Source organism: Ochotona curzoniae, unplaced genomic scaffold, assembly GCF_017591425.1.
Source record: "Ochotona curzoniae isolate NIBS_2020 unplaced genomic scaffold, NIBS_Ocur_1.0 contig_883, whole genome shotgun sequence".
NCBI classification, from domain to species: Eukaryota; Metazoa; Chordata; class Mammalia; order Lagomorpha; family Ochotonidae; genus Ochotona; species Ochotona curzoniae.
The window spans coordinates 52997840-53024709 of record NW_024466599.1 but is presented as its reverse complement, the minus strand read 5'-3'; the positions used below and the strand labels follow the sequence as shown (position 1 = coordinate 53024709).

The 26870-nt window shown below is 43.7% G+C and overlaps 1 long non-coding RNA gene and 1 gene segment (V, D, J or C); both read right to left on the bottom strand.

Annotated features, from left to right (window-relative positions):
* Positions 1-1504: 1504 nt before the first annotated feature.
* The window catches only part of LOC121165085, a 33075-nt gene continuing 7709 nt past the window's right edge, over positions 1505-26870 (bottom strand). Inside the window, 2 exon segments of the V gene segment in view lie at positions 1505-2024; positions 17832-17868. Coding sequence covers positions 1702-2024; positions 17832-17868 — 360 coding nt within the window.
* Positions 17962-18591, bottom strand: LOC121165101. Of its 2 annotated transcripts, none has more exons than XR_005885196.1 (2): positions 18287-18591; positions 17962-18032 (listed from the first exon to the last, which is right to left on the bottom strand). It is a non-coding gene; the product is annotated as an uncharacterized LOC121165101 (long non-coding RNA). The 2 variants fall into 2 exon arrangements; XR_005885195.1 differs by having other exon boundaries at positions 18339-18591.

Below are 26870 nucleotides of genomic sequence, written 5' to 3'. Positions count from 1 at the left end.
TAACACTCCTGGGGAAGCAAAAGATTTCCTAAGTGCTTGAGCCCTTTTCATTCACATGGGAGACAGGGAAGAAGATCCTGGTTCTGGGTTTAGCTTGGCCTAACTCTAGCCATTGTGACTATCTGGGAAGTGACCCAGTGGATGGGAACACTCCTCTCTCACCTTCTTGCTCACATCGCTCCGTGATTCGGTTTTACAAATAAGTAAATAAAATCTAATAAAAAAATTAAAAAATCTGTGAAATTAGTCTCAAAACAATTTAACCCAATATATCCAAATATATTACCATCCCACTATGCAATCAAAATAGAAAATAAAATATAAACATATTTGTGGTACTGCATCTCCTAATGTTGGACTTTTAGACTTCAGCACATCTCAGGATGGCGTAGTCTCATTCTCAAAGCACCTTAACCCAATGTTTTAGTGGTAGCTGTTCTGGACACAGGTCTAGAACATACGGGAGCTAACTGAAGGATCAGCCATTTGATATTACAGATTCTGACTGAAGCACAGGTTCAAGGAGTAAAACAGGCAATAGTCAAATTGAACTACTATTTTTTTTTAAATGGCTAACAGTTCTAGATCTTTTAGTATATATGTGGCCAAATGCTTAACCTTAATTAAACTGGATTACTTTTCTTAGTTTTCACAATTTTACAAGTTAGACTTCTCCCACCTTCAGATGGGAAAATAAAGACCCAACAGTGAAGGAACTTGCCATCATGACCAGTGAATATATTTTCCTGGAAGTTAAGCACACACCATGATAGGGAAGGCAGCTTAAGGATTCATCAGTACACATCACTAGAGCACCAATCACATGTACTTTCACCCTGAAACAGAAGAGGAATAGAAAAGGAAGACTTTTTATGTTGGACAATGACTGAGTCATCTAATGATTGCTGGGTTATGGAATGTGAACATCTGTTAGCTTTAGGGAGCATGCCCAACATTTTAAAGAATGCTCTTAGCCTCACAGTGTAATGAAAAATCAAATTAGGCTGTGTAAAGTGCTCAGCATAATCCTTGGAATATAGGAACTCCTGAATATGTGTGTTTAAAATGGTAATAAAGGTATGACATTCTGTGAAGTCCAAACTCCATGATGGATTTACATGTTCATTTAGGTTGTTTGCATTGTTTTATATCATGCTGTAATAAATGACTTTCTTATATAGTTGCTTGATGTTGAAAGATTGTGTTTTGGTAAACCTGTGGAGTACGTTGGATTGAACTGTGTGAGACTGTGGGGCTCAGTGAGGGGAGAGTAAGTGGAGAGACACAACTCTGCCTTGTGGTCCAGGGGATGGAGGTGTGAAGACAGGATAGGGGCTTGTGGGTTCTCAGGGAGTTGTGCCTCCTAGATGACTGCAGGTTTGGGTGGGATGGAGGATGCAACAGTCGGGATGGGGCAACTTCCTATTTAGTCTCTTAGAAGAGAAACAGGGCAATTGGATGCATAATGTAGGATAACCATTAAATGAGGAAGGAGAGAGAAATAACAGGTGCAAGGATCTCTTTATTTATCTATTTCCCCCACCAATATTCGCATGATCAAAGCCAAGGAAGGGTTTGGGAGGGCACAGGAGGTGAGGGGCTGGAGGACTGCACTGCAGTGGGGGCTAGGTCCACTGAAGGCAGGGAAGCATCGAGGCTGGGCCTCAGGATCCGCTGATGGTGCTGGGTGAGTGTCTGGATTTAACATGCACTCCTACTGAAGCTCTTGACGAGTGGTGAGGTCAGGCCTGCGTGTGTTATCTCGCAGGTGTACTCATCGTTGCTGTTGTAAGTTGCAGTGTCCAACGTCAGAGTGCTGCTGAGGCTGTAGGTATTGTCTGAGTCGTTCTGTGGTGTTTTGCTCTCCAGGATACCAGTCTTCTTGGTAACACCACCCACCTTCCAGGTGACACCGATTTCGCTGGGGTAGAATTTATCCGCTATGCAGACAATAGAGACTGTGCCGGTGCTCAGCTGTTCCTTAGCTGGTGGGAAGATGGAGGCAACTGGCGCAACTGTGCTACCTGAGGAAGGAAATACAGAGGTTTGGGATTTGAGTACCTGGGAGCTTCTCCCCAAGGGGGCATTGGGAATGACCACAGAGCAGTTAGGGACATACAGACAGACAGCAGGCAGTACAATTGTTGCAACACGACCAGCAAGCAAATGTAGAATCTGAAGATTTGGGGTGTTGCCCTGGATACCACTACCCATTCAGAATCCTCAGTATTGTATGAACTCTGTGGGAACCCAAACCAGGAGGCCCCTTTGGTGTGCTCCTCTCCTCTGTCGTCTTTCCCAGGAGGGGTCAACTGAAAGCTGGGCCACCTGCGCAGGAGGAAGTGGTGCCTAAAGCTTCATTTCTGACCTTGAGCAGCTGCCAGATGGCCTTGTGAAAATCCCTATGTCAGTGGGGACTCAGGATCTCGGACAGGAGAGCAGAGTTAAACAGTAATCATAATAAAAAGAATCAAGAATCTTTTCCTGGGAGAAATCAACAGATAGCTGAACAGGACTTGACAAAGCTAAGCATAAGGTTCAAACAGTAGTTCAATATAAGATACTTAATAGGATAAGATATTCAGCACAGATTTTGCTCCTGAAATTTTCAATAAATCACTCTTGCACATCTGTTGCCCATGCTGGCTGAGGGTCCACCATATTCTCTTTATGTTAACGCCATTATGAGAATTATGGTGTGTCAGAAAACCTGGCCATGGCAGAGTTGAACCGGCTCCGGCAGGGTTGCTGTGGCCTTTAGCGGCCAGGCACACTGCCACAGAGAGTAATGGAATGGCCAAGCAAGTCATCCTGTCATGAAAAACGACCACCACAGAGGCCTCAGACCATGCTAGCTGTGCCACGGCCTCCCTGGTGCTACAAGAATAGGAATAAGTAACTGAGGAAAAATAAATAATAATAATAATAAATAAATAAATAGGTACTATTTTCTAACTTCCTACTGATCTCTTTTAATGCAAGATAGTGATCATTATAGCTGTGAAAAATCAATTAATTCCTCAGACTAAAGAGAGAAGGCAGATTAAGAAATACATTTCTCTCACCTTTTCTATATCATACACAATGAGCCAGGCACTGTCACCTTTGTTGATAAAGCTCAATAAAAATGAATGTCTTTGTTCTTTAGAGCACAAAGAGCTCCCTTTTTAAACTTCATTGATTTCTGCCCCTTTGAGTCATCCAGCATAGAGACATCTAATATTATGGCCTCTGAATCCATCCAGCTTTCACACCAGATGCCATGTCTGAAACAGACTCATTGACTCACTTTGATAAAATTCCTACTTCTGCTTCTAGAAGAGTCTATCTGGGCAAAGACAGCAAAACATCAAACAGTACTAAGAGAGAAGGTACTTACAGTTCAGCTCCAGCTTTGTTCCTGGGCCAAAGATGATCCACAGAATTAGCTTTACTGCTTTGCCCTCCACAGAATCCTCCACCTGCTGCCTAGCTCACTAGACCGGCTGATAGAAAAGGTCTGGCCACGGACAAGTTCTTTGCCTCAGTGAACAGATTTTCTGCTCCCTATTCATCTACTTTATTCTTTTTTTTTTAATTGAAGGATTCTATTTTCTGTTGAACTGACCTCAACTCACATTCCCAACACAAAAAAACCTCAAAATTTCACAGCTCCATAAGGAAAAGGATTAGAAAAGTGCACTTACGTTTGAGCTCCAGCTTGGTCCCGGGACCAAAAGGATACCACAGCGAGGACTCCATCATCCTCCCCTCCACCAAAACCTGCTCTGAGGCCGGTCATGACAAACAGGTGGAGGCAGAGAAACTTGTGCTGCTTGTTCCCCCTGTTCTGCTCACAACCCTCTCCACTTTGTCTGCTTTCTCAGCTTTTGATCATTTTTCTTCTACTTACTTTTGAGTCACCACGAATGATGACTTTCACCACACATCACAAAGTTGCACAAATGATACTAAAATCTCACAGAAAATTGAGTAAAAAGGTACTTACATTTGATTTCCACTTTGGCCCCCGGGCCAAATGTGAATCACAGTGAATTCCTTTAAGTTCTCCATCTACAAATACCTCCCGGGAAAGGCAACCAAGACCCACTGTCCCCAGTGAAGTTAGTCTGACTCAGAAATCTCTAAGACTAGCCTCCTGAGGAACCATTTCCCTCCCTGGCACCAAATCCTGGAACATAATTCGTGACAAGCCTGACCTCCAGCGAACAAAGACACACAAAATTGAACAAAACAGCAAACCACAGAGACAGAAGCAGTGAAGAATGGGTTCAAAGGCCACTTACGTGAGATGTCCAGCCGGGTCCCAGGCCCGAAAACAGCACACAATGTTTCCTCCTAACTTCCCTCCTTTACAAAAACTGAGTTTCCCCTTTTGAGCTTGGGTAAGCTCTGCCCAGAACATGTTACGATGTACCCCAGAACATTTCTGAAGCTGACCAACTACTCTCCCTCCAGGACTGATTCTTGGTCTCAACAGAAAGACACAGTGCTTGCTCATGTTTGCCTGGAGGGTTCTTGAGCCTGGTTCCTCACAAGAGTCAGGTTATAGACCCCCACACAGAGCCTGCGATCACAAGACACAGACAACCAGAGAGGGAATCTGGTTTGGGTTTTACTCACGTTGGATTTCCAGCTTGGTCCCCGGTCCAAACGTCCACCACAGTGACAGCTCTTGGTTGTCTCACTGTACAAAAACCCTTTTCATGGAAGGGGAAGGCAGCCCCACCTCACTGCAAGAGGAGTTTCTGCTTTCTGAACAGGTGTAGAAGCTCCATGGCTTCTCAGATGCTGGCTGAGTGTTTGCTTCCTACGGTGAGATCCTAGAAGACACAATATTGATGTATCTGTATTACTCTGGGTAGCCTGCATTCTGTCATAGCCCACCACTGTTGAAGTGCTTTGTTATGTATGCCTGTATGTAAGTATGTTTAAATGAATTCCAAAGAAGAATGAGTAAATTTGAAGTACTGCATGTGTAAACTTTCCCTTAGAGTTGGTTGGGAGAGCTTGCAAATGATAGACTTAGTGTAGTGAGGGAACTATCAGTGTTTTCCTACTAATGTTAAGAAATGACTTCTTCTCACTGAAATTCCTTGAATACATGATGTATTTTCAAAAAGACTAAGTGCATCTCACATGAAGACTCCCTCTAACTGACACAGAGTTAAATCTAGCTAGAATGGGACACCAAAATGAAGATAGAATAGAAAGGCAGCCTTGGTTGTCTGAGTTATGTTCACAGGTGAGGTGCAGTTCAGATCTCCAGGATCTGAACCAGGTGCTGCTGTCTTTGGAGTAGGCATGCAATCCTGAGCTGTCATGAGATTTCTAGGAAACTTCTTCAAAGATGCTGAATTCCTCATTTGACTTTGAGTTCTGTTTCCTTTGTTTCAGTTTTGCTGCTCTTTAATTTTCCTCCCCCAGAGCATCTTCTATTCACAGTCTCAGAACCCTAAGCCCTCTGTATTGTTAATGACCTCCAGTATTTTAGAGACTAGTCCCTCTGAGTGGTTCTTCCTTGAGTTAGCTAGTGAACAGCTCATTGTTCAAGATTCATCTAAATAGTAAGCTATCGTCCAGTTATACCCGAGTGGGTCAGCTGTGTTGGAGGAGCACAGAGACAGGTCTCTGGGCCTAGAACCCCTGATTGCTGTGGTCTGCTCTCAGTGCCTGACTGTGTGAGAATGTTAATTGCTGAATGTTTTTTTTGTCATGTATTTGGGTTATGTATTCCAGCCTCATCTCTTTCCAAGTGAGAATGATTAAACAAATATGAATATCAATCCCAGATCAGAGATGAGAAATTATAATAAACCAGAGAATAATATTGTCTGCTTCAATAGATCATTTTACAGCAGAAATTATATGTGTGATTTCCCAGGTTAGGGGTAGTTTTCTGTGAATCTGTCCCTAGCTTTGATAGTTGCCTGGAATAGTGGAGTTGGACAGTGGCATCAGAAGGCAAGGGCAGCTGAATGAATGAAGCTGGAGATAGAGAGTAGGACGATGTTGACAAGTGAAGTGAGTTGAAGAGCTGGTGGCCAGCAGAGTTACTATGTCCTAGTGAAAAAAGAAAGTGACTTGCACAAAGGTTGTCATGTATAGGACACTTACTAAGGGCTTAAGTTTTACATGGGTCACCATGTGTAATGATTTCCCCAATTTCATGAGCTCAACCTTAGTATTTTTGTGGTTCTGCAGGAGAGCCAACCTAAGTTCAGAGTGGCACAGAACTGATAAATAAAAGCTCTGCAGTGTGATCAGAGCTCATGGACGTAGCTAAGCTTTGCCACAGGTGAAAGTCTGGGTGTGCAGTCAGCTCATTGGATCATCAGGGATGAGAGAGTGCAGGGTGGAGGGAAGGGGAATGCTTCAGCCTGACTCACAGTTCAAAATTAATGGAAAATATCATGGTAGCATTGAAATGGTGAAAATGTGGTAAAATGGGGGAAAAAAAAACCCTGAAATTATGAGCAGTAGAAGTTTTTTTTGTTGTTGTTGTGAAACCAAATATGACAGTGCCTTATGAAGAAGTACAAAGCACCAATAAAATAAGGCAGCTGCCATTCAGTCAGATGTTTTGTTTTTATTGTTTGACTGGGGTAGTTGTCTAGTTTGTTCTATTCTTCTTCTGCTATAGCACCAAAGGAGCTGACATATCCTTCTTTCACAGTCGGCTGTGTTCACTGCTCTGCCTTTTTTTTTTTTAATTAAGTATGATATGTTCTTTTATGTTAGCCCAAGGACCTGGGCCAGTTGTCCCAGGCCTCCCTGAATGCCCCATCCCTGGGGTTCATAAACTTGGCACCCACCTCCAAGCTGGCCTCTAGGAGCTAGTGCAAAAGACCAAAGACCCACTGGATCCCTTGCCACCACCCTGCCTCTAGGGCTCACAAATCCTGCACCCACCTAGCAGATGGGCCAAGAGACCTGGGCCAATGGACATTGGGAAGGTGGCTTCATCCTTGAATTGGAGAAACTGACAACATTTCAGAACTATTCAAACTGTTTGGGCAGAACCATCAGAATAGGTACATATGGAGGCCTTGGGTTGATATGAGGAAGAAGTTCCTCTTCCCTGGGAACTGGGATGTTTGGAAAGTCATGTGTGTCTTTCCCCTTTGTCTCTCCCCTTCTCTCAGAAACAACAAGAAGAAATAGCATATTCGGAAACAGCAAGTTCACCCAACTTTCCCTAAACCTTGATCCTTCCCATCCTGATAAACCATGTCATCATTATAAACAATAAAATGAAAAAAACAAAACAAAACAATTATCAACAACAACAAGATAAAGCAGGCTTCTACACACATAGGGAGTGTTTGTACCAAAAATCAAATTTACAAACATGATAAAGTTCATGATGAAATCAACACCTTTATCTAAGAGAGGAAGATATGACATGTAATAAACCATGACCTTTGCCTGTTGACTTTGCATTTACCTGTTATCTTTGTTACAATAAGAAACAACTGAGCCACAGGAGAAAGACATCTTCTTGGGAGTTTTGGATGAAGTAGCACCAATTTTGACCTCTCACAGGGGTTCTCAGAATGTCGTTTTTCAAAGGACAGATATACATGCATGATGAAAAGGGTTTCTATAATCACAAAACTTAGGGCAGAAAGGACAGGGGCTTCTCTGGTTCTGCACAGGAGACAGAACGGAGAGGTGGGCTGGACATGGACTATTAATGATGAAGTTAGACAGGGATGTCTGTTCCTGAGTATCTTGGAGGCCTATTATGCAGAGTGCAACTGGATGGCAACTAAAGCATATTCTTTCCTAATAAGAGTGGTTCTCATAAGAACCATGGTGGCAACAGGTATTTATTCATCACTCATGATAGTGATCAGTAGCCCTGGAGAAGTGGCTGAGATGTGAACCTATGTGTGTTTCAACCTGTGAAGGAGGGGTATTTGAGTGCCATCCATGAGGCTCTGTGAAGGACTGCTTTAACATCAAGTATCCCTAATGGGCAGAGACAAGGCCAATTGACTGAGGAAAGGCAAACTTTCCTAACCTGGTGTGTGAGGCTGGGATTTCATGTGTAAGAGTGATGGGGACAGAGGATTCTAGCAAACTCATATTGGAAGAGTTTACTCTCTTGACCTCCAGCCAATTACATTGTACTTGTGGAAGAGAGAATGGATAAGGATGGAGTATGAGAGAAAATGTTAGAGAAAGAGAGAGAGCGAGAGAGAGAGAGAGAGAGAGAGAGAGAGAGAGAGAGAGAGAGAGAGAGAGAAAGAGAATGCACAGCTCTAAACCATCCTGAACACTGTGGATAAGTGATCTTAGCAGGGTCCCTCAGCTCTGTCACTTCATGAAATGCCATTCTGGATGGACCCCTGACACACTAGCCAAGCCTCTCAGTGGCTTCCATACCTGGCCCTGGAACACTTGTCTGGTGTTCCTCTTGAAGCCCGGATTCAGCAGGCCTTTCGTTTGTCTCCCAGTTCATCAGGCAGCTGTGGTAGAGTCCAGAACAGGAGATTGTTTTTGCTCCAGCTTGGTTCCTCCTTAGGATCATGGCTCTGTCTTTCTTTCTTTCTTTCTTTTTTCTTCATGGAAGCAGAGATCCCAAAAAGCAGATGGGTAGTTCTTGATCCACATCTAGCTGTGCTTAAGTTAGCACCTGGTTGATTGGTTTTCTGATTGGAATAGCATCATGGATATCCATCCTGGATCCCAGGGTGAATGGTGTGGTGGGCCCCAGTGGCTCACTGGGAAGAGGGAGACAGAAGGAGTCCCTTGAGGAATAATTGGAGCTTTTGTGCCTGTTTCTTCTGTCTATGGAGAAAGAACTGTTGGCAGAAGCAAAATCCTCAGTTATAAGAACCTCTCATCCTGTGGTGGCTGGTTTTCAGAAGCGCGTGAGAGCTGTAGTTGCTTCATGGAGTGAAACAGAGAACCACTAAGCAAGGGCTGCCTACCTTTCAGTGGGTTCAGCCATCAAGATTTGCATACTCAATGCTGTAGTTTCTGCTCATTTTACATAGTGAAAAACCTTGAAGCTCTGCCCCTATCTGTCTGCTGGTCATCCACACTCAATCTTTTTAATCATGCAGAAGAGAAATCCATTGGGTTGACCACTTGAATGCAGTTGTGAAATCTTTGGACTAGGAAGTTTTTTTCCACAGACAGCAGTCCTGCCTCCTCTACATTTGACTGGTCTGGGTTTCATTCTGCCTTTCTCTCCAATTCACTTTATCTTACCTAGCATGAGTTGTTTCCTCTGAGCCCAAGCAGAAAAAAGAATCTCAGAATTGGCAGATATTTCCTGTCATCAGGGAGAAGCAAACAAAAAGCTGGAAGCAGAGCTGGATCAGGCAAAAAAAATATTCAAGAATTGAAAGACACTATTAAGAGGCCAAATATGAGAGTTATGGGAGTCCCAGAAGGTGCAGAGAGAGAAACTGGTTTTACAAACATATTTAATGAAATAAGAAAGGAAAAATTCCCTAATCTAGAGAAAGAATTGGGAAACAGCATCCAGGAGTGGCACAGAACTCCCAACAGGATTGACCAAAAGAGATCTTCACCAAGACACATGATCATCAAGCTCTCCTCAATTCAACATAAGAAAAAGATCCTTAAATGTGCACATGAAAAAAATTCAGTTGACATATAAAGGAATACCAATTAAACTCACAGGAGATCTCTCACAGGAAACTCTACAGGCAAGAAGAGAGTTTTCCAGATTCTAAAAGAAAGAAATTGTCGGGCTAGGATAACATATCCAGCAAAGCTTTCTTTTGTCTTTGAAAATAAAATAAAATTCTTCCAGAGTAAAGAAAAGCTAAAAGATTTTGCCTCTTCCAAATCTGCCCCACAAATGGTGCTTCAAGATGTTCTTTTGACAGAGAAGAGGAATAGCATCTACCAAAACCAAAAGCAAATGTGAATAACATTTCAGTAAAATGACAACAGAAGACTAAACCAATGAACAACCCATTCCTAAAATGAAAGGACCTAAGTACCACCCATACATATTAACCCTGAATGTAAATGGCTTAAGCTCAATCAAACATCATAGATTAATAGACTGGATTAAAAAACAAAAACTCATCTATTTGTTGTCTAAAAGAGACACACTTCACCAACAAAAATCAGAAACTATATCGCATGGGATTTGATGTTTTTGGTTAGTTTCATCTCTTCAAAACATCTTCTTCTGATTAAATCATTCAATGACTCATAGATCATACAGTGGCATCATTTTCTGCAAGAAGGTTCTTGATTTTTCATTTCTCCAGCTACATGTTGGTCATTTAGTAACATGTTATTTAACTTCATGGTGTTGTTAATTTCTTTTTTCTTCCTGATATTGATTTTGTTTTGTGGCTCTTTATTTAAGGGGATATATAGTAGCTGTGTAATGGAGACTGTCATATCTAGTAACATGTTATTTAACTTCATGGCATTGTAAATTTCTATTTTTCTTTCCAGTGTTGATTTTTATTATGACTTTTCATTTAAGGGGATGTACAGTAGCTGCGAAATGGAGACTAACATATCCAGATGTGAAGATACAATGTAGTATGCATTTCTACTTCCAGACAAAGATGAACTTACAATGAGACTATTTACTATACCTTGACAATATGATTCTGGACTGTCTCCCATTGTCCATGCCCGCAGTGATGGACATATGACTGAGTATGAAGAACTATACTTTAGTAATGATATAAAGGAACTTGGTGGGTGGGATAGGGAATTGGGTCTGGGATAAGGGAAATACCAGGAGCCTATGGAACTGTATTATAAAATGATAATAATAATAATAAAATGTAAACAACAACAACAACAAAAATACTGAAGGCTAGATTGTCTTGTGGCCAACTCTCTACACCTACTGCTGGGTGAAGATCTTAGGGGCCATGAGCATCTGGGCAAAATAAGGAGGCTGGAGGATTTTTGGGTCCTGTGAATCCTTCCAGACCTAGGATGCAGTTCCAAAGCAGTCCACGTGGGGGCTCTTGGTGGCTGTCCAGGGTGCTGAAGGACCTAATGAGGATCCACAGATGCCAGATGGCTGGGACTATTGACAGAGCTCTCTCAGATCCACTCCTTTTCTGTCTTGATTTCTGTCATTTTCCTTTATATATATAAAGGAAATATATGTATATATTTTTTCTTAATTTATATTAAGGAATGTATATTATATTATAATATTATATAATGTATAATATTAATATACAATACACACTATATTAATATAATATTATAATATTAATATATTAATTGTTATATTAATAATATTATAATAATATATTGATATAATAATATAATATATTAATATTAAAATATTAATATAATATATTATATATTAATTTATATATATATTTGAAATGTAGATATTCAGAAAGGCCGGGAGAGGCAGAGAGAGAGAAGAAGAGAGAGAGAGGCAGAAGGTGATTGGGAGAGGCAGAGGGGGAGAGAGAGACAGCTTCCTTTTACCGATTCACTGATCTGATGGGCATGTACATGAATTGGCATGGAGAAAAACCTGGAGTCTGTTGTTTCTTCCTAGTCTTCCATTTTGTTAATTACAGAACAAGGCATTATAAATGAAGCAATTAATAAGTCCTGTTGCAGTTAGATTACTCTAACAAGAATAGACATGCGAAAAACAATGCCAAAAACTGTTATGAGTAATCCAAATGATTTCATGATATCTGTCCACAAAGTCCTTTAACTTCTACCTCTGGGAAGCAGTAAAATCTGCGTCTTCTTGTGACATTCCCCTTCCAGAATTCAACAGTTTCAGGTTAACATGATGGTCATGCAGGGCTTCCAGCCATTAGCAATGACCTGTGGCCAACCTTCGTCAAGAATTTTTGTTCCTGGATTGGCAAGCACAGGTGTAATGAGAGTTAACAGGATGAAAAAATTTTTTTAAACTCAACTCCTATAAAGGAGAACATATGAAAATCTCTACATTGGAAAGTTGACTTAGGCAGGGAGGTGCTGAGGGAAAGGAGCTGAGGTCAGCAGCACCTGTCGGTAAGCCTTGCCTGCCTGCACTGCAGCCCACTTCATCACTTCAGTCTACCCCACCAATCCCTCAACTACTTCCATTTCAGAGAAAACTGCAGCTTCTGTATTGTCATTACTGAAGAGTGGAGCAGGCTTCAAGTAGCTGGCATGGTTGTCAACTTCAATCCCGTTACCTTAGGTTCATAGAATTACTGTGACTGAAATTCTTGGTTCTATCAGGCTTCTGATGCCATAACAACTCTGAGGTTCTCTGAGATTTATTATTTATTTTACTGTTTATTTTTTTCTTTATACTACCTGTGAATTTTTTAAAAAGATTTATTTTTATTATTTTTTTTATTGGAAAGGCAGATATACAGGGAGGAGAGACAGAGAGGAAGATCTTCCATCCGATGATTCACTCCCCAAGTGAGCGCAACGGCCGATGCTATGCCGATCCGAAGCCAGGAGCCTCTTCTGGGTCTCCCACGCGGGTGCAGGGTCCCAAAGCCTTGGGCCATCCTCGACTGCCTTCCCGGGCCACAGGCAGGGAGCTGGATGGGAAGCGGGGCCGCCGGGATTAGAACCAGTGCCCATATGGGATCCCGGGCGTGCAAGGCGAGGACCTTAACCACTGCGCCACCGCGCTGGGCCCTACTACCTGTGAAATTTTATAGAAGGACAAGGAAATAGGCTGCATTCAAGTCCTAATCCAAACTCAAGCACCTCTATAAGGACAACTCTTCTCTGCCTCAGACACATCACCATATGCCTCCAGATGGACCAAAGCCACACTGTGGGCACTTCTGTCTCACCTTTGCTCCCTCCTGAATGTGTACATCTGTCTCATCTGTCAGTATCCTTCACTTCCTGCTGACGTTTACCTCCAGCTTGTGCTTGGATTCCTTCTTTCACTGGGGATGAGAGCTTGGAATCAACCACGCACAGCAGAGAAGCAGGTGGGAGAAGGAACCTCGGCCATGGCAACCATCCTAGCACTGAATGGCTCACCCCAGACTCCTGATCCTCAGAGAAAAAACTCACCCCACTGTCTAATTAGGGTTCCCTACTTTGGCTTAAACCATAGGCAGCTGAATGGCTACTGACCTGAACTGACTAAATGAAGACAGACATACTTCCCAATATTGGCTGTTAGAGTTTTGTATTGAGATCTGCAAGTGAATTTGGTCTATAGCTTTCTTTTTCATTTTCTCCATTTTTGCTTCAAGATTATTTTAGCCCTGTGGCATTATTTATGTTTCTGAATAATGGTAGCTTTTATTAAAAAAAGAATTTGGTGAATTGTAGGCATATGTTTCCTTGGAGCTGGAGTTTAATTTAAGCCAACAAACTGTAGAGACACTAGCCAGGAATTGTGCACAGAGGCTGGGTAATGGATGACATTATGTCAACGACTGTTAATTCCAACAGGTACCACAGTGTACTGGTGAGGGGGTCAGTTTTAGAAAGCCCTCATCAGGGCTTAGCAATGTATTAGTGGATTGACTTATATATAACATGTGAAATGAGTTGGTAGCACTTAACACAGCCACTAGTAAGGTACTGCATCCCATAAGTAGGTGCCTGGGTTCAGATACCCACACTTTGGCTCCCAATTACAGTCTCCTACTAAGTAGACCTTAGAAGCAGTGTTGAAGGAAAACCAAGAGTGTGGATTTAGGCAGGAGATTCCTGCAGACAGGAAATCTGAGGGAGTTTACACTTGGATGCTTGATTTTCAGCAGTTCCAGGAAGGCAATGTTTCCTCAGGAGGTCCAGCCCAACAGTCCATCAAGGAAAGTTGCAGGAGACCAGTCCAGGTCTGAGTGTGAAAAGGGCATTTGTGCACATAACCTGATAGGGAAGGCAGCTTAAAGATTCATCAGTACACATCACTAGAGCACAAATCAAACATACTTCCACCCTGAAAAGGAAGGAGAAATAGCAGAGGAAGACTGTTTATGTTGGGCAAGGTCCCAGAGTCATCTAATGATTGCTGGGTTATGGAATGTGAACATCTGTTAGCTTTAGGGAGCATGCCCAACATTTTAAAGAATGCTCTTAACCTCACAGTGTAATGAAAAATCAAATTAGGCTGTGTAAAGTGCTCAGGACAATCCTTGGAATATAGGAACTCCTGAATATGTGTGTTTAAAATGGTAATAAAGGTATGACATTCTGTGAAGTCCAAACTCCATGATGGATTTAAACAGTTTGGTATTACATGTTCATTTAGGTTGTTTGCATTGTTTTATACCATGCTGTAATAAATGACTTTCTTTTATAGTTGCTTGATGTTGAAAGATTGTGTTTTGGTAAACCTGTGGAGTGCGTTGGATTGAACTGTGTGAGACTGTGGGGCTCAATGAGGGGAGAGTAAATGGAGAGACACAACTCTGCCTTGTGGTCCAGTGGATGGAGGTGTGAAGACAGGACGGGGGCTTGTGGATTCTCAGGGAGTTGTGTCTCCTAGATGACTGCAGGTTTGGGTGGGATGGAGGATGCAACAGTCGGGATGGGGCAACTACCTATTTAGTCTCTTAGAAGAGAAACAGGGCAATTGGATGCATAATGTAGGATAACCATTAAATGAGGAAGGAGAGAGAAATAACAGGTGCAAAGATTTTCTTTATTTATCTATTTCCCCCACCAATATTCGCATGATCAAAGCCAAAGAAGGGGTGGGGAGGGCACAGGAGGCGAGGGACTGAAGGACTGCACTGCAATGGGGGCTGGGTCCACTGAGGGCAGGCAAGCATTGAGGCTGGGCCTCAGGACCCACTGATGGTGCTGGGTGAGTGTCTTGCTCTAACATGCACTCCTACTGAAGCTCTTGACGAGTGGTGAGGTCAGGCCTGCATGTATTCTCTCGCAGGTGTACACCTTGTGGCTGCTAATCTGTCTTTATCAGTGACAGAGTGCTATTGAGGCTGTAGTAAAGCTCTCATCACTTTGAGGTCTGATGCTCTCCAGGATCTCATTAAAAAGTTTAGATTGAAATAATCCATTTTAAGCATCAGGTTTGAAATCAGCTGGGTGGTCAACAGCAACAGCAGTAAATCATTAAACCATTTTAGATGTTATGAGTTTAAAGTATCTAGATTTGTGTTTTTCAACAACAGACTTAATATATGAGAAAATATATTTTATTGTTTTATACTAATCACTTTCATAAATGATTAGACATTTTGTACAACTGTAATAGAACACTGCCCAGGCAGCTAAATTGTTGAAATTAACAATATGCCCAATATTTGCCTGACACTTATTAGTCATACATCTTATTAGTATTTAATATAAACTCTGCGCATTGATTGAAATGCAAGTGGCTGAATTGTTGCTGTTAAACTTGATTTTTTTTTGAGAGTTTGGATTGTCGCAAAAATAAAGCTCTAAATATGCTCCTTTCTTTTGAAATGACCTTTCACATGTAAATAAATGTGAGAACGAAATGTTGGATAATACTGGAAATTTCATTTATCACTCAATAAAGGTATGGTCTCCAACAGGGAAACATCAGAAACAGGATAAGATACTGAGCATAAATTCTGTTCCTGAAATTTTCAATAAATCACTCTTGCACATCTGTTGCCCATGCTAGCTGAGGGTCCACCATATTCTCTTTATGTTAGCACCATTATGTGAATTATGGTGTGTCAGAAAACCTGGCCGTGGCAGGGTTGAACCGGCTCTGGCAGGGTTGCTGTGGCCTTTAGTGGCCAGGCACACTGCCACAGAGAGTAATGGAATGGCCAAGCAAGCCATCCTGTCATGGAAAACGACCACCACAGGAGCTACAGACCATGCTAGCTGTGCCACGGCCCCCCTGGTGCTACAAGAATAGGAATAAGTAACTGAGGAAAATTGAAACAACTTACAGTTCTCTCCAAACCTGTAAAATACTTGATACTTTCCTTCAAGCCCATGGGCATTAAACAACACAATGCCATTCCTTCATTTAAGCAAACCTCTTTGAAACAGATCTTTTTGAGCCACCTGTCCCTGCATCATTGTGACTGGAGGCCATTTTGTAGTTTCATGTGAAAATGGATTTTTTTTAGTAAGACAAAGCCTGTAACAGCCTTATTCCTACAGACCCACATCACACATTTTAGGCTGTAACATTACATTGCTACCAAGTTCTCCAGCACACTAAATATGTACTATTTTCTAACTTCCTACTGATCTCTTTTAATGCAAGTTAGTGATCATTATAGCTGTGAAAAATCAATTAATTCCTCAGACCAAAGAGAGAAGGCAGATTAAGAAATACATTTCTCTCACCTTTTCTATATCATACACAATGAGCCAGGCACTGTCACCTTTGTTGATAAAGCTCAATAAAAATGAATGTCTTTGTTCTTTAGAGCACAAAGAGCTCCCTTTTTAAACTTCATTGATTTCTGCTCCTTTGAGTCATCCAGCATAGAGCCATCTCATACTATGGTCTCTGAATCCATCCAGCTTTCACACCAGATGCCACGTCTGAAACACACTCATTGACCCTCTTTGATAAAATTCCTACTTCTGCCTCTAGAAGAGTCTATCTGGGCAAAGACAGCAAAACGTCAAACAGTACTAAGAGAGAAGGTACTTACAGTTCAGCTCCAGCTTTGTCCCTGGGCCAAAGGTGATCCACAGAATTAGCTTTACTGCTTTGCCCTCCACAGAATCCTCCACCTGCTGCCTAGCTCACTAGACCGGCTGATAGAAAAGGTCTGGCCACGGACAAGTTCTTTGCCTCAGTGAACAGATTTTCTGCTCCCTATTCATCTACTTTATTCTTTTTTTTTTTTTAATTGAAGGATTCTATTTTCTGTAGAACTGACTTCAACTCTCATTCCCAACACAAAAAACTACAAAATTTCACAGCTCCATAAGGAAAAAGGATTAGAAAAGTGCACTTACGTTTGAGCTCCAGCTTGGTGCTGGGACCAAAAGGATACCACAGTGAGGACTCCATCATCCTCCCCTCCACCAAAACCTGCTCTGAGGCCGGTCATGACAAACAGGTGGAGGCAGAGAAACTTCTGCTGTTTGTTCCTCCTGTTCTGCTCACAACCCTCTCCACTAGTCTGCTTTCTCAGCTTTTGATCATTTTTCTTCTACTTACTTTTGAGTCACCACGAATGATGACTTACACCACACATCACAAAGTTGCACAAATGATACTAAAATCTCACAGAAAATTGAGTAAAAAGGTACTTACATTTGATTTCCATTTTGGCCCCCCGGCCAAATGTGAATCACAGTGAATTCCTTTAAGTTCCCCATCTACAAATACCTCCCGGGAAAGGCAACCAAGACCCACTGTCCTCAATGAAGTTAGTCTGACTCAGAAATCTCTAAGACTAGCCTCCTGAGGAACCATTTCCCTCCCTGGCACCAAATCCTGGAATATAATTTATGACAAGCCTGACCTCCAGCGAACAAAGACACACAAAATTGAACAAAACAGCAAACCACAGAGACAGAGGCAGCGAAGAATGGATTCAAAGGCCACTTACGTGAGATGTCCAGCCGGGTCCCGGGCCCGAAAACAGCATAACTAGTATGACCTTCTAACTTCCCTCCTTTACAAAAACTGAGTTTCCCCTTTTGAGCTTGGGTAAGCTCTGCCCAGAACATGTTACGATGTACCCCAGAACATTTCTGAAGCTGACCAACTACTCTCCCTCCAGGACTGATTCTTGGTCTCAACAGAAAGACACAGTGCTTGCTCATGTTTGCCTGGAGGGTTCTTGAGCCTGGTTCCTCACAAGAGTCAGGTTATAGACCCCCACACAGAGCCTGCGATCACAAGACACAGACAACTAGAGAGGGAATCTGGTTTGGGTTTTACTCACGTTGGATTTCCAGCTTGGTCCCCGGTCCAAACGTCCACCACAGTGACAGCTCTTGGTTGTCTCACTGTACAAAAACCTTTTTCAGGGAAGGGGAAGGCAGCCCCACCTCATTACAAGAGGAGTTTCTGCCTTTCTGAACAGGTGTAGAAGCTCCATGGCTTCTCAGATGCTGGCTGAGTGTTTGCTTCCTACGGTGAGATCCTAGAAGACACAATATTGATGTATCTGTATTACTCTGGGTAGCCTGCATTCTGTCATAGCCCACCACTGTTGAAGTGCTTTGTTATGTATGCCTGTATGTAAGTATGTTTAAATGAATTCCAAAGAAGAATGAGTAAATTTGAAGTACTGCATGTGTAAACTTTCCCTTAGGAGAGCTTGCAAATGATAGACTTAGTGTAGTGAGGGAACTATCAGTGTTTTCCTACTAATGTTAAGAAATGACTTCTTCTCACTGAAATTCCTTGAATACATGATGTATTTTCAAAAAGACTAAGTGCATCTCACATGAAGACTCCCTCTAACTGACACAGAGTTAAATCTAGCTAGAATGGGACACCAAAATGAAGATAGAATAGAAAGGCAGCCTTGGTTGTCTGAGTTATGTTCACAGGTGAGGTGCAGTTCAGATCTCCAGGATCTGAACCAGGTGCTGCTGTCTTTGGAGTAGGCATGTAATCCTGAGTTGTCATGAGATTTCTAGGAAACTTCTTTAAGGTCGATGCCTCAGCCTGAGTTACAGTTCAAAATGAGTGGAAAATATCGTGGTAGCATTGAAATATCAAAAAGTGGAAAAATGGAAACACTGTGGATAAGTGATCTTAGCAGGGTTCCCCAGCTCTGTCACTTCATGAAATGCCATTCTGGATAGACCCCTGACACACTAGCCAAGCCTCTCAGTGGCTTCCATACCTGGCTCTGGAACACTTGTCTGGTGTTCCTCTTGAAGCCCGGATTCAGCAGGCCTTTCGTTTGTCTCCCAGTTCATCAGGCAGCTGTGGTAGAGTCCAGGACAGGAGATTGTTTTTGCTCCAGCTTGGTTCCTCCTTAGGATCATGGCTCTGTCTTTTCTTTCTTTCTTTCTTTCTTTCTTTCTTTCTTTCTTTCTTTCTTTCTTTCTTTCTTTCTTTCTTTCTTTCTTTCTTTCTTTCTTTCTTTCTTTCTTTCTTTCTTTCTTTCTTTCTTTCTTTCTTTCGTCCTTCCTTCCTTCCTTCCTTCCTTCCTTCCTTCCTTCCTTCCTTCCTTCCTTCCTTCCTTTCTTTCTTTTTTCTTTTTTCTTCATGGAAGCAGAGATCCCAAAAGGCAGATGGGTAGTTCTTGATCCACATCTAGCTGTGCTTAAGTTAGCACCTGGTTGATTGGTTTTCTGATTGGAGTAGCATGCATGGATATCCATCCTGGATCCCAGGGTGAATGGTGTGGTGGGCCCCAGTGGCTCACTGAGAAGAGGGAGACAGAAGGAGTCCCTTGAGGAAGAATTGGAGTTTTGTGTCTGTTGCTTCCCTCTCTGAAGAAAGATCTATTGGAAGAAACAAAGTCCTGAGCTGTGTCAAATGCATGTGTGCCATAGGTACCACCCATCAGTCTACTGAATTGGACCAGGGAGTTTTTCTCCCAATAGGAGTCCTGCCTCCTTGTTTTCATTCTGCCTTTCTCTCCTATTCATTACATCTTCCTTACCATGGCTATTTCCTCTGAGCACAACTGTGTCTGCTCCTTCCAGTAACTTTTGGATACAGCTGGACTGAAACCTGACACTGTGTGGATTAGACAGTGTTGGCTCCTTTGGGAATGTTTTTATGAGTGGATGTGATTTGCTGAAAAGCTATGCAGTGCCTGGGGAAGGGGGGTCTGCTTGTTTCTATTGAAGTCAGCCGTGGACTCTCTACATTCCCTGATTCTGTTTTGCTTATGCTTTCTAAACGTCCAGGCTTTTTGCTCTCTTGAATGGACTGCCAATTGCCTATTTTGTAATCCTTTTAAATGACATATTTTGTTCCCAGGCAACATGCATGTGTACATATGGTCAGCATCCTGGTTTTTATTTTTCCTGAAGAAAATATAGCATACGGCCACTCTCCTAGGACACCTGCACAACCCTGACAGCCCATTCACTTTGGGATTCTGCTTTCTTTCTCTTTTGATATAATGTTGTCATTCCCAATGGCAGTACTCAGAATGCACAGTCTGAATATGGTTCTGGGACAATATTGGTTGTTGGTCTAAGAAAGATTCCATTCAGAAGTCCCTACTTGTAGGCCCAGTGTGGTGACCTAGTAGCTCAATCCTTGTCTTGCATGCATCAAGATCCCATATGGGTATCGGTTGTGACCTGACTGTTGCACTTCCCATCCAGCTCGCTGCTTGTGGTTTGGAAATGAGTGGAGAATGATCCAAAACATTTGGATCCTTCATCCACATGGGAGGCCTGGAAGTAGCTCCAGGTCTTTTGCTTTGGATAGGCTCAGCTCTGGACGTTGTGGCCTCTTGAGGTTGTGAACCAGTAGATGGAATATCTTTTCTCTGTCTCTCCTTTCTGTATATCTGTTTTTTCAGTAAAAATAAAAAATATTTTAAAAAGTCTATACTTGTTTTGGACAAGAGAAAGAACTTTCTCTGTGCCTTCAATTTGCACTTTGATTATTTTTGTGGTGGTTCTGTAGGACCATTGTTGCCTGGAGCTGAAGCAGCAAACTGGTTACTGCCTTGCTGAAACCTTCCCTGCCTCAGACATGTCCCCACATGCCTGCAGATGGACCAACGCCATGCTGTGGGCACTTCTGTCTCACCTGTGCTCCTTCCTGAATGTGTACATCTGTCTCACCTGTCAGTATCCTTCACTTCCTGCTGACGTTTACCTCCAGCTTGTGCTTGGATTCCTTCTTTCACTGGGGATGAGAGCTTGGATTAATGGACTGACTTATATATAACATGTGAAATATAACATGTATAATAGAGGTAGGGATTTGGAGTAGTTGTAAAAATGTTACTTAAGATGCTCACAGCCCATTTTAACTTGTCTGGCTTCTTGTCCCAGCCTTGGCTGTCCATTTCAGAGTGTCTGGGTTCGTGTCCCGGCCCCGGCCCCGGCTTTCCATTGCAGAACTCCTGGGAAGCAGCAGGTGATGGATCCAGCAGTTGGGCCCCTGCCACACACGGGAGGAAGGATTGAGTTCCTGGTTCCTTTTGGCCTGGCCAGTCCTAATAATGGTGGGTATCTTGAGTGCAAGCCAGTGAATGGGACTTCTCTGCATGTCCGTTTCTCTTCTTAAAAATACATAAAAAGGTGGGTCTCAGGACGGGGCGTCTCATGCCTGGATCCCGGACGGCCGCCATGGGCACATGGTGAGCCGTTCTCCCCGGGCCTGCTGGGTTTCGGGGGCCGCTTCCTTCGGGGTGAGTAGACCGAGGGGGGGAGGCCTCCGGGACTGGGCAGGTCCGGGGCCCACCCGCCGCCTTCATGGGGCGGTGAATGGGATTTGGGAGGGGCGCGACCTTGGGCCTGGGTTATTTAAACCTCCAGCAGCCTCCTGGCAGCTGGTGGGTCTCAGGACGGGGCGTCTCATGCCTGGATCCCGGACGGCCGCCATGGGCACATGGTGAGCCGTTTCCGGGCGGCCAGTGCGCCATTGGTGCCAGGCTCCGCCTGCTGGCCGCCCGGCCCGGGAGCTCTGGGGATTTGGTTCTTTGAGTTGCTGCTTAATTAGCTCCAGGTTGAACCCATTGTTCTTCTTGGACCTGAAACAGGCAGTAACTCTTCCTTAGCAAAACTTGTAATCACTAATAATGCTGAGCACCAAATACCAGTCATGCAGAAGCTATGGCTTGGGGCTTGTCCTGCAAAAGTAGCTCCAACAGCTGGCCAAAGCGTCAACTGGTAATGGAACAGAGTAGATTAGGCACGACTGAGCAAACCTTAGCCCACAAGTAAAACTAGAAACCAGGAGGGAGCAGAGGTCATGCCGAGCTAGGCTCTTGTACCTGCTGGTCTGTGGGAGCCTGGGACGCTAAGCCACAGTGTCTAAGGCAGAGTTCGGGACAGGGGAGGGGCTGTGCCAAGCTGAGTCAGAGCATCCATTGGCAGGCATGTGATCTATGGCTGGGAACAGACCCGGTTGGGGAGCAAAGGGGACAACCCTAGCTGGGCTGAGGTTCCCACCAAGAGGCGCGTGGCCTGGAAGGGGGCTGCGTTCTGATCTGGAAACAGTTGTAGTCTCCCTTGACACAAGGGTGGACTGGGATTGAATGCACCGAACTGGGCCGGACCCCGACTCCCCCTGGTGTTCTGGAGGACCAGGGCAGATGTGGGATGGACTAGGCAGGGTCTCAAACCCCTACTGAGCCATGTGTGAGCCATACGTGGGTATGGGCAAACCATGTCTGGGCTGGAACATCCAACAGCAAGAACCAGATTGGGTTGAAGGCCAGTCAGGAAAAGCCACAGTTCCTGCTATGACAGGAGGTGGACTGAGTAGGGTTGGCTCATGGACCCACTGGTAAGCGTGAAACCTGGCATTGGGAGAGGTTCTGATGGAGGAGCCTGGGCAACTCCTCTGGCAGGGCACAGACCCAGCAGGTAAACGCAAGAAACATGATAGGAAACAGCCCAGAAAAAGCCATGGAAAACTACCCACTGGCATACAATTGGCAGACGTGGGGGCAAGACCAGGCTGAATCTGTCCACGTCATCCACTGGCAAATCCAGGCACTAGTGTGGGTCGACCCAGGTTCGGTCGCAACAAAGACTAGTGCACATTATGGAATGCCGAGGTGAGGTTGCCTGTACCGGAAGGGACTGCAGCGCCCAACCAGCCGGAGAACAAGAAAGGAAGTGGGCAGAGCTGGCAGGGGAATAAGGGAGGGTTCCTTTGCTGGACAGCTACTTCCACAGGAGAGCGTGGGCTGGGATGGGGGCAGACCAGACTAGGCAGAGCTACCACACCTGTGCGCCTCATGTGGACTAGATCAGGGAAAGGCCAGGCTGGGCGGATTATTCCTACTGGTGCAAACAAAATTAAAGTGGGTGAGGTTTGTTTGGGCAGCATCAACTGGAATCTGGGAGTGGGAGAGGCCTGGGAGGGAAATAGTGGGCTCATCCCTCTTGGGTTACCACTTCCATGGGAGGACATAAAACTAAGACAGCGGCTGGGGTGGAATGGGATGTGGGACAGACTGGATTACTGCTACACTTACTGGCAAACCAGGGTAGGGGGTGGGCCTGGTTGGGGTTATTGTGGGTCGCTCCAACCTAGGCTACAGCTCCTGCTGGTTTATGTGAGGGCCAAGTATGTGCTGGGCAGAACCAGGCTGGACTGCAACACCCATTGGTTCCAGTGGAAGTCGGGAGTGAAAACAGAACCAACCCAGGAATTGCAACCACCAGCTGATTGGAGCGATGGACGGTGCCAGGCCCTGTACTTGTTAGCACATACAAGAAGTTTCTTTGGAGATCTTCCTAATCTAAATGCTGGACTCAGAACCCTAACGAAGAAAAGAGAGAAGACAGAACAGGTCAACCAACCATCTCAGCTATGATGGACTATGTCAATCAGTGGAGTTTTCAAAGATCTCATAGTGCTTGGAGTGGCAAGATTGACAGTGATTCATAACTGTGGCAATATCAAGACCACTTGAGCAAGAACCTCAGAGCATGCCCTATATCCGGGACCTGGGGAGGGTGGGAAATTGGGTGGGCTTCTCCCTTAAATACCCCCCTTTGAATATGAAGCTAACAATATGGAAAACATACTAGTATTATCCACTTTCCTGTAGCCCTTGAACCTTCTTACCCTAATTAACTATGTAAAGAATGTCAAAATAAAATTTATTAATAAGAAAAAAAAATACATAAAAAGTTTAAGTTTATAACTGGATTGAGATTATTTTTGAAACAGGGAGGCTTTTGAGCAGTATATAAACCTGGCCAGCAGAGGGTACTCATTCCTCATAAATAAAAGTTAAACTAACTTCCTCCTGCCTACTATACATAAGAGTGTTTAGACTATTTATTATTTTTGCTTTCAACCATAACACATATTTTACTTTAAGATTTATTTGTTTTATTTGAAATTCCGAGTTACACAGATAGAGAGGGAGAAACAGAGAGAGGTTCTATTTTCTGGTTTACTCCCTAAATAGCCGTAATGGCCAGAGCTGGACTAGTTGGAAGCTAGGAGCTAGGAGCTTCTTTTGGGTCTCCCACATAGGTGGAGGGTCCCAAAGCTTTGGGTCGTCCTCTGCTGCTTTCCCAGGCCATAGCAGGGAACTGGATCAGCTGGGACTAGAACTAGCACTCATATGGGATGCTGGCATTACAGGTGGAGGATTAGTTTATTAGGTCACCATACCGACCCCTGGACTATTTATTTACAATCAGGCCTAAAAGATTTTTTATATTTGTAAGTAATGTAAACTTCACATTTGTAAACTAAAAAGTCATCGCTAAAACACTGTCTTGGCTCTGGGAGGTCGTTCTCTCTAGGTGCAGCTCCTACCTTGGAGGTCACTCCTATCTCCTGTGCTGGTTCCTTCTCATCCCTTTGTTGTCTGTTAGGTCTGCTATGGGTCAGTCAGTCCTCTTCATCTGTTATACCCTTTGTCTAGTGATCTCACTACATCCCAGGCCAGAGGACTCCCCTGAGTCTCAGAACTGCACCTGTCCATCGCCTAAGGGACATTTGGGGGCATTTGGGGTCTAGCAACATTCCCAAAATCTCATGTGTCTGCTTTTTGCCCATCTTCTGAGATGGCTTTCTTTGGCTTTCCTCGTCTGGGATGATGTCATTCCTCATTTTTCCAGCTGTTCGATTCCAAGCGCTGGCATGAGCCCTTGCTTCCCTGTATGTCAGTGAGATTTCCTTGTTCCACCTGATGCTGTGGCCAGAGCCTGATCACCTTATGCGCAGTCACATCTGGGACTGTTGGTGAAGTGATCAAGAACGCAGGCATGTGCTGACTTGGATGTTAAGTTGAGGAGGGCAGAAGGTGGGAGGAGGTGTTTGTTTTGGAAGATGTCTCAAAGTCCAAGAAGAATGTGGTAGGCACCAAGCGACTCTTTAATGAAAGCCTTCAGGTTTTTTCCCTTCTATGCTGCATTGACAGTGTTTGTGTGTATGCGGGTTACTTTAGGCTTTTTCTTTAGACTAAGGGACAAATTTATCTTATTAATGTTTATTAAAATGTCAGGAGAATACGTGGAGTGCCATATTTAATCCTAGAACTATTAGAATGTAATCACTTGGTTACATACAGAAAGCTTAGAAACAGGATCCCTGTGGAGAGTGAACTTTAATTGATCTTGGTGAGTATAATAGGTAAGAAGAACTCAATTCATGCATAAATCCCTCAGCCAATCACCATGTGAGAAGTTCCCTGAAGAGATGACCAATGTTTTTCCTGGTAGTTTTCCTACATTTTGCAGGAAATCTGGAACCTGCCCTTTGTGCTTCACCTGATTAATGATTCTCTTTCAGTTTATACCTGTCTGCAGTCTGTACCGCTATCTTGGAAAATCCATGTGTATTCCATCTTGAAAGGTACTGTTTCTTATGTCTGATCCTGGGTGGCTATTTGCTAGCAGGTTCCCTTAAAAACCAGATGTCAGGTGGATGCAGGAGTTTGTGATGTGGCTTCACGCCCATGGTCTGGTCACTTATGCTTCAGTGATACCCACCTCCTCCCTGGTGCTCATGTTCCTTGGTACAGAGATGGTGACTTCATTGCTTCACTCTAGTGATGCAGACTCGGTGGGTGGTACAAAGATTAAGATTTGAGATATAGATGTGCAGATCTGGGTCCAAGTCTATTGGAATCCAAGATCTTTCTCTGTCTTACTGTCACTACTCTGACAAAGTGGAAACTCATGTGGAGAGGGAACAAGTGAGAGCTTGCACTTCCACCTTGACTTCAAAAGAATAGCAGAGGAATGAGGCAAGTTCAGTGCATGATGTGGCCCCTGAGCAGAGAAGCAGGACCCTCCTCGAAGTCGATGGGTTCATGAATGGCTCTTTCCCCGGGCTAGCTCCTCGCCTGTTCTCCATGTACCAGGTTCCAGTGACGGTCCACCTGAGCCCAGTGTGGATAGTGCAGCTCAGAGAAACTCACCAGGACTCTCCCTTCTTGTTCCTTTGTCTTTTTTCAGAGAAATTTTCTAGGTGTAAAGTCATCTAAATGGCCTTATGGATGCTAATCCAGGCACCTAAAAATGAATTGAAAGACTGATGATAGTTGCATTTATGTCATTTCACATCAGCAGTCAGAACTTCAAGCTGATGAACTTCAGGAAATCACAGAAAATCGCAAAAAAAAATTGTATTACAGTGGTTCTCATGTCAAGAAATAGGCAGTGCATGTCAACTTTGCCATAAGAACCCTCTGCTTTCTTATGGTGCATTTATCTGCAGTAAAGTACATCTTGTTTTTCAGATTCTAGCAGTGTCTGAGTGTCAATACATGGCTCCTTTGCATACATATATCCCTCTTATTCTCTTTTCAAAATAGAATAAATGATACAATAACACACTCTGGAATATATAATGCTACTTAAAGCATCAGAACAATTTGAAGCCAGGCTGAGTAATTCACATGTTTACCCTGTAATATGGTACAGCAATACCCTAACAGTGAGCTGATTTCATGTAAAATGAAACAAAGTCATGAAATATAGGTAGATGATGCCATCTTGTCTTTGGGTTTATTTGGAGTTTGTCAAGTGCCCTTCATATGCCTCATGTCACATAATGTGTGTCAGAGAGGATATTGTTCTCTGTAGGTAAATTAGTGCAGCCCAAGGTGCCTGGAGACACTTCCCCTGTGCTTAGTTATGAGATGAGCTAGGCTCTTCTGCTTTGCACAGCAATATCACTTCGCCTGCTGATTTGCTTGTTCCCTGGGAATAGCCCACTGCCCTGCACACTTATGAACAGGTGCTCTCACCCTGCGCAGGAGTCGGTGCTTGTCAGGACACAGCATGGACATGAGGGCTCCTGCTCAGCTCCTGGGGCTCCTGCTGCTCTGTTCCCAGGTGAGGAAAGGCAACTG